At 32.7% G+C, this 12,296-nt stretch overlaps 2 protein-coding genes across 5 annotated transcripts in view; one reads left to right on the forward strand and one right to left on the reverse strand.

The window, feature by feature from the left end:
* The window catches only part of LOC146996031 (uncharacterized), a 114,561-nt gene that overhangs the window by 81,477 nt on the left and 20,788 nt on the right, over positions 1-12,296 (forward strand). The window lies entirely within an intron of this gene.
* mRNA-cap (RNA guanylyltransferase and 5'-phosphatase mRNA capping enzyme) overlaps positions 1-12,296 on the reverse strand; it is a 91,992-nt gene that overhangs the window by 1,759 nt on the left and 77,937 nt on the right. For 2 of the 3 annotated variants that reach the window (XM_035354944.2, XM_035354945.2), the window contains 3 exons: positions 6,084-6,184; positions 1,448-1,514; positions 1,189-1,312 (listed from right to left, as the gene is read on the reverse strand). In XM_035354944.2, coding sequence (XP_035210835.2) covers positions 1,189-1,312; positions 1,448-1,514; positions 6,084-6,184 — 292 coding nt within the window. Of the gene's footprint in view, positions 1-1,188; positions 1,313-1,447; positions 1,515-4,000; positions 4,330-6,083; positions 6,185-12,296 lie in introns of those variants that run through there. The other variant, XM_035354946.2, reaches the window with a different exon arrangement.

Consider the following 12,296-nt stretch of genomic DNA (forward strand, 5'->3'; position numbering starts at 1 on the left):
TCATTAATTGATTGATGATTGAGAAACATTGTCATCATAATGAAAAACTTCTTTTATATCATCTTCATTTATTACCGCTTTTCCACATTTCTTTACAAAATCCATTAATTGGAAAATTTTACCTTTATTTTGTGAAATCCAAAAACCTTAAAAATTCATGGCTATCATCATCAAATTTAGCTAACGTTCACTACAAATATTTGGCTATGCATCACGAGCTTGGCGACTAACGACAAGTTGTTCCATTAAATTTTATCTTGCTTCTATCACGCACTGAGACAATTAAGCCTGAATTGTATTAGTTTAGTTATTTATTATACTTATGTCTATTTCTTGCACATGCTTAAAGCTTATCACAGTTTTGAATAAATAAATTCCAACATATACTTAACGAGGGCCAGTGCTAGATATCTTACTGCCTGATGCAGTCTCCCTGGGTCCAAAATTCTAGCCTGGTGCTGCCATGTGAACCTTGGCACAGTTCTGGGTTCATGAGAATAAAACATCAGTTATTTTTAATTCAAATAGCCCAAAATGTAATCTTTGGGTCTACAAGTATCATCAACAAACTCTACTTTTATCATATGAAAAGAAATTTAAAAAAAAGTTTTCCTTGTCAACATTTTTTAGCACATTTAACTTAAATCTGTAATCTTTGCCAAGTGTAATGTCAACATACAAGGTTACCATACTACTTTATTATTCAATTACTAACATAAAAAATTGTTTAGGCATCGCTACATGTGTCATATACTCAAGTTGTCATGTATTGATAAACATGCGGTGATGAAAGGAAAATATAATAAATAATGATTAGCCAGGTTGGCGTCAATGATGTATCTATGTGGAATGTTTTGGTTTGAGATGTGAGCCAAGCAGATATGCAGCAACATAGCCAAATTACTGATGGTACAAATTTATGCTAAAATGATTGTTTCTTCAATAACAAGGTATTTTATTTAGTGTTGAAGTGAAATTAAAAATCGGGATTCTCCAGATGTTTTATTATACGCAGAGGGGGGATAATCAAATCATAGGCTTTACGCACAAGAAAAATGTTGCTGGTGGTTTTGAGGTCCGGATTTTAGATCATTCCAGATACTGGACGTCCGGATTTCAGACTTTGTACTGTATATATAAAAGATATTTTTATAAATCTCATTTTATACATTAAAAAAAAAAACTTACCCATTGCTGTTTTACGTGCATTAGGAAAAGATTTATCAGTCCTTTCTCTCATGAACACCCATTGGTTGTTTTCAAATTTACATTCAATAATTTTCTTGTCTAAGTTTTTTATAGCTTTTGTAACCTGCAATGGAATTTAGTTTGAATGTTAGTAAATCACTTCCAATAAACATTCTTAAAATAATTTTTATGAGAATGAAAATGCGCCTGCTACCTTAAAGCTTAAATTTGGAGAACAGCATTTTAAAAGAGTACTTACCTTGATTTTAGCAAAAGGTTCACTGTAACCACCAACATACAGTAAACCAACTTTAGTAGGAAGAAGCCTATAAAAATATGGGATTTAAGCAGAGGAAGAAACTAATAAATACAGTCAGTCAATAAATAACAAAATTGTATCCACAGATCATGAGCAGAGAAGGAAAAAATAAATAGCTTGAACTATAAAAGATATTTGTACTGATATGGATTTATTAATTTATGATCTCCCTTATAAAATGCATTTTTCTCTTCACAGCATCCTAATTTGGCCTCATCTAAAAAATTTCAGATGTTAAGAAAGTTTCAATTAAATAGATAATATATATATATATATATATATATATATATTAAAAAAAAAAAAAAAAAAAAAAAAAAAAAAAAAAAACCACTTAACACCTTGTATAAAACAAAGAAAGAACGACTGAGACGACAGATACACATAATATTGGGTCATATAAAAAGTCTCCACCGGTTTTTTGCCACTAGATGGTGCTTGATGTCTATATATATCCAGCAACACTCACCCGATTGTCTCAAACAAACATGTGCTTAAAAGGTGATATTCAGCTTCCATTGTTTGTTCAAATAGTTTTCTAATTTGTTGCTTGTGTAAAACGTTATACTGATTTGAAAATGAGTTAAATAGCTTAAGAAATATGCTACGTTATGCTTTTTTACTATAAAAAGGGTAAAAACACTGCAAAAACATGCCAAAAAATTTGTGAAGTGTATAGTGAGAATGCTGTGAGTGAATGAAGGACCCAGGAGTGGTTTGCTCGATTCCGTTCCAGAAATTTCGATGTTAAAGATGCACCTCACTCTGGTCAACCAGTCACTGAAAAAGTTGATGAAATTTTGCAGCTGGTGGGGCAAGAGTGGCCTGCAAGATGTTAGGAAATAGCAGAGGCACAGAACATCAACCGCCTGACAGTCTGGAATCATTTGAAAAGAGCAGGCTATAAAAAAAGCTTTATGTTTGGGTGCCACATGAAGTCACTTGAAGCGAATCATCACAGGCCATGAAAAATGGGTGAAGTACAAGGATATCAAATGTAAGCGATCATAGTCAAAGGCTGGTGACCTTCCACAAATGACTTCAAAGCCTGGATTGTCGCCAAACAAGGTTATGTTGAATGTTTGTTGTGTTAGTAGATTGCACTTCCAAGCATGATGTTAACGCTTAATTTTTCCTCAATGTCGATCTTCTCACTGGACACAGTCTGGAAGGTAATGCAGGGCGGTGACCAAATACCTTCCAGCTGTTCAGTTATTTTCCCTCTTTCTTCCTAGGAGCGGTTTTAACTTCCATGTCCTAGGTTATTCTACAGTTCATTCATATGTGGCCTTCAGCACTTTAGGGTCAATTTCTTGTCACTAATATTCAGTCTCAAGACATTCAGTTGTCTGGTTAAATCATCTAGATGAGCAGTTACTTGATCCACAGGTTCTTGAACTTGAGCAGCTCTGATTGGGTAGCGGTCCCTGCAAGTTGCCTGTTGAGTTTCTCAAATTTCATGGTGCACACTAGAATGCTTTTCAAACCTTTGACATCCACCATTTGCAGAGCTTTCTGTATTTCAGGATCCCGGTGATGAAGTATTCCAGGGACAGGATTTCACTTGTTTCTATTGGGCATTCTGAAAAGCCGAAATGAGACAGCCTTTCAACATTTGTGACAAGTTCCTAAAGTGTTTCCATGGGCTCCTGCAGATGGGATTTTAACTGAAGCCTGCTGTAATCTTTTAAGCACTTTTCGCGAAAGGGAAACTCCAACACACCGGATGGAACTTTCAAATCTAGTCTTTGGTTTTCTGCAAGAATTTGCATAATATCCACAGCATATGCTCTCAGAGAAGCAGCGAGATGACAGGCCTTATCTTGGGAATTGCATACATTCACATCCGACACGATATAAAATTGTGTCTTACTTATACTTGCCAGGAGATCTTCCCATCATACATGGATAGGTTCAGAGAGGGATGAGCAGGAGAGGGTAAAACTTTAAAACCATTAGAATTGCTCCCTGCTGTTGCTACAAATTTCTTTAAAGTATCAATTTCTTTGGCTAGTGGAGAAAACCTGTCATCAGTTTGTTGCTGGATAGCAGAAACTCTTCCTTCAATTTGTTATTTGGCAGAAGAAACTACGTAATCGATTTGTTCTTTGGCAGTAGTTCTCTGGTTGCTGCAGAAACTGTGTCATCAATTTGTTGTTGGACAGCAAAACCTCTTCCTTCCATTTGTTCTTTGATGGAAGAAAATGTTTCTTCAATTTTTCAAACTTCATTTTCAACCATGGCTATTCTTCCATAGCCTCAAATTTCTTTTCTATTATGCAGGTAATTTATCTTTGACCTGCTTCAATCATTTCTTGACAAGCTTCCATCTTCTCTTGAACAGTTTTCACCTCTTTTCTAACTGCAGCAAAGGCTCCCACCAGCTGCCTTAACTGCTCTTCCATCGCTCTTGGCACTGGCACTCAATCTCACTTCTACTACAAAAACTGTTCTGTGCGTATTGGTTTGTAATAGATTGAATGCACAAGTATGATAATAAGTTAATAAAATTTATTCTCATCAACAGAAATATATCAGAACTCTGGAATTTTCCTCAGAGATATTCGTACAAGTGTTCACAATAGCAGGCAATTTGATCAGTAGTTATACTTCAAACTACTAAAAAAAACTTAAAATACAAAGTAATACAAGGCACATCTAAAGAGAAAGCTAAATCCGATATCTTGGCTCATGCAAAACTAAACAAATTGCAATAACATTAACTAAGCAACTAACTAAACAGAGCTGAGATGTTCTCTCCATGGCTTTTTATAGACTTCAAGTGGTCACAATATATTTCTAGTAATTTCCACTTCTCGAGATTTCTGGAACACAATAAGAGGATGGAATTATGGTTACAGCTTACATAGTGGTCAAATACATTTATTCAATTTGAATACAAACTACCGAGATATTCATTTATTCACTGTTAAATGCATGTGCACCTGTATTTTTATTTTTCTGGCATAGCTTTATCTTAAATTTGTCTCGTGCAGCATTGCATGGGGAAATACAATTTTAATTATAATTCTGCTAAAATTAGCTATCTGAATCAAAATTCATAACAACAGGGATGGGAATTTCTTTTGTCTTGGTCAAACAACTTTAAAGAGAAACAGTTTGGTAGGAACGCCATATTGTGGGAAACGGGAACCTTGTCCAATTCTTGAATTGTGTTACAGCTAAATCATGCTGCAAAATTGTCTCATTATATGGTGGCTGAAAGTACACGCTTACTGTCTTCAGTAAATACACAGAGCAAATTTTTTAACAGATAAACAAATACTAAATTTATCTTTACATCATATAAATTCTGCTTACTTTTTTTTTTTTTTTTTTTCTTTTTTTCTTTTTTTTTTATGAGGGAAGTAAAAACAAGTAGGACTTTTTAGTCAACATGCAGTTTTAAACTACTTTGTCCCTTTAAAAATCAAACTGATGCTTAAAGACACTTAACGAACTTTCTCAATGTTAGATGGATTTTTCAGTATATTTCTCAAGTTAAACAAATTTTGAAATATTAGTAGTTGCTTCACACAAGACACACATAAGTAATGGAAAACAAAATAAATTAAATGAACAGAATAAATTCATTTCTTTCTACAATTAGTTAAAAGATACTGCCCCAAACTCTTTGGAATATTCAATTTTTCAGCAGGAGAAGATTATTTTCCTTAACACAGGGTTCGTACACATTTTGCCACACAGAAATTAAGTACTTCTAAGGACTTTTAAGGACCATTAATGAAAAAAATTAAGGACCTATGAGCAAATGCAAACTGAATAAATTCAATTAAAAATATTATCTATGCTTGAATTTCACTTTTGTAATACCATCTTAAAAATAAAATAGATCCCTAAGTAATATGCATTATTACTAAACATGAATTAATTTGCATAATTATTAATAAGTTTGAGAATAAAATAAACTTTAAGCAATTTATCAAGTAGCATTAAATACTTTACACTTATAATAGTTGGACATATTTGAAAGAAGATAAGTGACATTTACGTTTTACTAACAGTTAGCTTTATGTTGATTTTTTTGTCTCATTTTGTCACATACTTGCACAGTCTGGAGGTTTAGTAAATAGCAGGTACATTTTATGTCAAACGGCATAGGTTAAAATGAGAAGTAAGATCACAATCAGCATGATTCATAACAAAAGACTGAATGTTGTCACCGCTGCTGCTTGTTTAGAGAGAGACCTGACGATTGATATTTGAAATAGAAACAAATTATAACCCATGAACCCATTCAAAAAATAACCATATATTTCAGTTAATCGCCCAAAATGTTCCTCCAAAATGCTAATTCACACTCAAAATGGCAGTCATAAAAATAGACGGAAATTTCAGATGATTAAAATTAAGGACCTTCTGCTGAGTTTGGCCAAAATTAAAGACTTTTAAGGACCAAAAATTCTAAGGACTTTTAAGGACTCTTAAGGACTGTACAAACCCTGTTAACAGTATTTGAAGAAATTATACAGCTCATAAAACGCTTCAAGCTTATGCTTGGAATGCAATATATTTTGTACACTGCACTAAGCAACTAACTGTACATAAAATAACTTACCCTTCACCTCTTTCTTGCTGTATCACAAGTTTAAAATCCACTGAGTTTAAGTTAGCTGGTTTCCACTTAAGTACATCTTTGCAACGTCCACAAATATAAGGCTGAAAAACGAATATACAGATATAAAAAATGCCACATAATAAGCAAAACAAAATGCCAAAATCAAGTAACTCAAATATTCAAAGCATGGAATATTAAACAAGTTTCTATTCAATCACTGTGAAAGGGAAGAAGATTCATGCTAGTTTTATTTCTATATACATGCTATGTAAAAAAAGAAATTTATGCTTACATAATAAAAAAAAATTCTGTTTAAGAAATTAGTAAACAGATAATATTTAAAAACAAATTTTCTTAAAGTATAAATACCATTCATTTCTACATCATTCTATGATTGTCAAAACAAAAATTATAAATTAAAGAAGAAAACTTTTTTAATTTCTGATGCTAAATATCAAGATGCAATAATATTTGGATCAACTAAATAGTAAAATTCAAATATTTTTATATCTACATTAAAATTGATTAGCCAACTGATTAAAGGGGACTTCTGTTTATGCACTGGATATGAGGATTGCATTATGATACACTAATAACACTGTATAGTGCAAAATCTGAGTTTCCCACACAACTGGACTTCGATTTGGAATTTTTCTGAATATTACATGATCAGTTTAAATCTGGTAAGGACGGATGTAGAAATTATAAAATTAAAAACACCAATAGTAATTTATGATTTTAAAACATTCAAAATTTACAAAAAAAAAAAAAAAAAAAAAAAAAAGGAAAGAGAGAGAGAGAAGCTTAATATTTAGTTTGTTTTATTAAACATTTCTTTCAATGTAAGCTATTTAATTTGCTTCATTTTTTGCTAATATGTTCTTCTTTAATTCTATAACAGATATAATTACGTTACAAACTTCTAATGTCTAAGTCATGCAGTTGCTGCATGGAGAATCTTCACTAAACTGCCAATAAAAAATTTTGCATTCTTAACATTCTATTAATTTCTTCACTCTTGGCAACAATATTTTCTGGATTCAGAACCATACTACAGATTTGACCATCTGTTACTTGACTGATAAATTGGAACACTGTCATTGTAATGAAGAACTTTTGTTATATCATCTTCATTTATTACCAGTTCTCCACATTTCTTCACAAATTCCACTAATTGGAAAATTTCACTTTTTGTTTGCGATATCTAGAAACCTTTTCATTTGTATCTGCTATTATGAAGCTTAGCTAGCCTCTGTTACACACTACTGCCAATGTATCATAAGATTGGCAACTAAAGACATGTTCTGCTAAATGTTGTCTTGCTTCTATTGCAAGCTGATGAAGTTAAGCCTGAATTATATTAGTTTAGTTATTTGCTATATATATGATTACTTTTTGAACATGCTTAAAAACTTCTCTGAGTACTGAATACATAAATTCCCACATACGCTTAATGCTTATTTAGAGATGGTGATAGACATTTTGGCAGTCGCTAAATTCTACTGCTAAGCACCTCCCTAAATTCTAAAAGTTTTGCTTCCCAGTGCCTTCACTAAATTTTAAAGATTTTGCCATCTCTTAATTTTGTCACTTGGTGCTTTTCTAAATTAAAAAAAAAAAAATTGCCTAGCCTAAATTCTGCCATTTAGTGCGGCTGTACCAGCTCTGACAATGATCCTGGGCTTGATAAAAAATCAGTTATTCTCAGTTCAAACAGCCCTAAATGTAATCTTTTCATCTATGAGTATCATTTCCAATACCTGTTTTTTTCCACATCGAAAAGAATTTCTGTTAAATTTCTGCTTGTCAACAAACTGAGCCCTTCGGAGCAGAGTGAGCCGTAATCATTACCAAGTGTAATGTCAACATAAAATGTTACCATGATCCTTTATATTCAGTTATTAAAATTAAACAAAGCTTCATACACTGCTGCTGAGTGAATTATTTCTCAAGCTGCAGTGTATTGATAATCATGCAGTCAGAAAGCAAAAAAATAATAAATAATGACTTGTCAGGTTGACACCAGAGCCAAAACCTAGGACCTACCATATTTTTATTATGAAAAAATATCAAATGTGTAAGCATTAAGCATTAAGCAAGTTTGTGTTGGCTGATAATCCCATGGTTTGTATTTTAAACCATTCTGGATACTGGACATCTGGATTTCGGACTTTGTCCTGCATAATATTGTTACGTTATTTTTCTTCTTTTCATGTTCGTACGGGGTTTGCGTGGATTTGGAGTGAATAACGATAACAGGACTTGTTGAAATATCGAAACACATTTTATTTACCAATATTAATCAGGACAGCTCCAAAACACTTTTACAGTTGTCAAAGATCTACTGTAAACACGCTGGAACAATCAGCAACACAGCCTTCACGCTATCACGGTGGAGACAGCTTCACTGCAAAGCACCAGAGTACAGCTCCCGAGTCTGCTCGGTCATTCTCAGAGCTCCACATATTCTCGAGATTCTCAACGCTACAACTTGCGATGCACTCGATGATACACTAGAGTACAGCTCCCGACTCCTTAGTTCAGTCATTCCTGGAGCTCAACACACTCTCTCGACAATGCACTAACCACGATACACTAAGAGACTTCTTTCAGTGCACTCAACGACCAACTCGGCACTCACTGACTATCAACTCGGCTCCGCGCCGACTAACTCACTCGCTCTCCATTCATTAATTTTTAATTAATAATTGTAATCAATTCTGTTACATTTAAAATCCATATACATGTAAAACTGAATAATTAAAAATTATATGTACTTGTAAAGTATATGAACATTTAATTAGAAATTTTCATTTAACTCCTTACTAAATCTACTATTATATGAAAAAAGAAAGTACAGTCAAAAGTCGTTAATCCGGACTTGTCAGGACTTCGGCGATTCCGGATTATAGATCATCAGTTTAAATCTCATAAGATGGCATGCAGAAATTCTAAAATTAAAAATATGAAACCGTAATTTATGAAATAAAGAACAATTATGATCTAAAGGGTATCAAAATTTGCAAAATGAAAAAGCTTAATATTTATTTGTTTACTTTATTAAACATTTCTTTCAATGTAAGTTGTTTAAGTTTTGCTTCGTTTCATGTGATAATACTTTCTGTTTAATTCTATTAAACAGACATAATTTCTTGTTCGGTTACAAAGTTCCGCTGTTCAAGTCCTATAATTGCTGTGTCGAGAACACCGACTAATTTGTCAATCGAAATTTTTTCGTTTTCACTAACCTCTGTTACTTTCTTCGCTATCGGAAGCGAATTATAATGACGAGGAACTTGTTTTAAATCATATCAAAGACGGAGCACATCGAGATGAAATACTAATTTGGTAAGTAATTATAAGCCAAATAAAATAAAAACATCTGCCCTGAAGATAAGGATAGTGCTGACAGATCAACTTCCAGTTCATTACGCGCCCACGGCGGCGTTCCCCCCGCCGAGCAGCGTGAAATTGATAAACAGATTTCGGATTTCAAACATACTTTCGCTTTAGATTCTTTACATATTAACAAATATATATCGGAAATTCTATTTGATATAATCGAAAGTTTAAGTTTACTTTTATAAAATTGCTCTTACAGTCTGCAAAAAATAATAAGCCGGATCCAATTCGAAAATTAAGGAACAACGCAATCATCAACATTAACTGAAATAGATAATTAGATAATTTTAGCTTACACGTCCATTATACATAAAACGTGCACACGAAAACGTATTCTGCACTTGCGCACACTCATATGCGCAGTCGTAAAAGGTCTTACGCGCACGCGTAAACGCCTATGCGCATGTGTCAATGTGGCGAATGCGCAGAAAGTTTTTAGTTTTGAGGTCCGGATTATAGATCATTCCGAATTATGGGTGTCCGAATTAACAACTTTTGACTGTATTTTAAATCACTACTAATCAGAAAAACTCAGAATCCATAAATCATACATCTTTATTCTGGATTTGATTTCTGCAGGGAAATAAAATTTAAATAACCAAAAGTAATACATATTAGTATTAAAAAAAGAACTTATAATTTACAAATGCAAAGATTTACATGTAGCATGCTTAAGTTCTGATTTTGAGAATGTTTTTTTATAACACAGTTCTTTATTTGCTTGCATACTTATTTTTTCAATCAAAATTGCTTCGAGAGTTTTAGGACCTAAATTTGGTCGAAATTCCGTCCGATTTTTTTTTAACAATTGGAAAAATTCTTTCGCAAGCTGCATTTGAATGAGGTATTATTAAGAAAGCAAGCATTACAGTAAGCAATACTTCGTATTTAATACACCCATTCATATTTTTTAATTTGGCAATTTCTCCCCATGCTATATTAATACGCAAATCTACAATTTCTTTCAAATCATCTACATGATACATGGAAAATTCAATTTCCACTTGATTAAGATATTTTTCATCAATAATGGATGGAAAAATATTCATCAAGTAAAGAACAGATGAAAATGAAACTTCAGTCCTCAAGTTGATGTCAGCAACTTCAGCATGTTTTAGAAATGGTTCACTTAGTAGAAATTTATCTATTATATATGAACATGCAGTTACAAAAACAGCTCGCACAGAATTGAAAAAATGATTTTACTTTCATTCAAGTTGGCATTTTTTAAATATAGTCTTGTTTCCGCACCAATCACTAAATTTTCATTTTCTTTTTGTTTACTATACTTTTGAAATGAAAGAGATGTTAGAGTAAAATCTTCAGTTTCTTTAGAAATTACTGATGGTTTTACAAATCTAACACATAAATTCATTAAAAGTTCAACAAGTTCTCTTCTCAATTTATGTATATAAGGAGCTTGTTGCTGCAAATTAATATTTACTGTTATAAACAAAGTATTTTTAAAAAATAACAAGTACAATTTGCTGGTAGGTGATTGTAAAATTTTTTTAATGTTCTGCAATCTTTTTCCTTCATTTTCACTGTTATCTGGTTGATTTCCCAAAAAAATTTATCACAGCATCCCACTGTTCCAAAATCCTTGTTATAGATTCTAAAAGAGACAACCATCTCGTACTGCAATATTTCAGAATTTTATGAGATTTTGCGTTCTGTCCCAAAATTTGTTGAGCAACTTTGAAGCTATGCTTCCGTTTTGAACTTTTCTCCAAATAAAAATATATATCTATTAACAACATTTTGATTTCTGAGTCAATTAATTTTTCAGTAGCCTTTTTTGCAGCTATATGCAAGAGGTGGCATGGACAACCTCGGATGATTATACTTGGTTGATGCAGTTTGATAAATGATGCTACATCTTTAAACTTTCCAATCATATTACTAGCATTATCTGAAGAAAATGATATGCAATTTTTCCATTCTAAACCTTTGCTTTTAAAATTTTCATTTATACAATTAAAAATACCTTCTCCGGTATTATTCGTGCACTCTAAAATAGAAATCAATGACGTAATTATCACTCCCTTTTCTTTACTGTAATATGTTATAATCAATGGATACAGTTTGTTATCATTACTTCCATCAGTACTTATAGAAAACGATGTATTGCACATTGATTTTATAATATCGGCAACAGCACTTTCTGCAATAAGAAATTCGTTATTTCTTTAGATTTTACAGTGCCAACTTCTATATGTTTTTGAGAAAAAATATGCCGTTTACAGTCATATTTTCCGCCATGTGCAACTGAGAAGTCTTTGTTGCATACACTGCAGTGTGCGTGATTCACAGAAATTACGAATGCTTTTAATGCATGGGAATTCTGAAGAATATGAATCTTTAAATTTCTGCTTTGATAATTTTGGCTTTTTTGTTTGAGGTAGCATTATTAAAAAACTTCCACATGAATCCCAGTTCACAAGATACACGCTAAGCTCTCGCCGTAATACAAGCAATGGAGCTGAAGGCAAGATAATCACGCAGTAGCAACGAACATAGGAGGGGGACTATCGACCAGTAATTAAAGGTTGGAGTTATTGATCTACGATTGGCTATTCTTCAAAACCAGCAATGCACTCAACACGTGATATATGATGACACAAGTATTCAGCCAATCATCGGATAAATTAGTTGGTTCCGTTTTGCGTACTGGTTCTCCTACTATGTTTCTGTAAAATCCGTAGATTTTTTCATACTTTTCGTAGCTCGTAGTTTATCATGAATTTCCACAGAAACTATGGAGAATCCGTAGTAGTTGGCGTCTATGCAAATGGGCAATTCTCGCCAAAT

This window comes from Stegodyphus dumicola, chromosome 8, assembly GCF_044657685.1.
Source record: "Stegodyphus dumicola isolate Sdum_Otavi_A_Nest chromosome 8, ASM4465768v1".
Classification (NCBI taxonomy): domain Eukaryota; kingdom Metazoa; phylum Arthropoda; class Arachnida; order Araneae; family Eresidae; genus Stegodyphus; species Stegodyphus dumicola.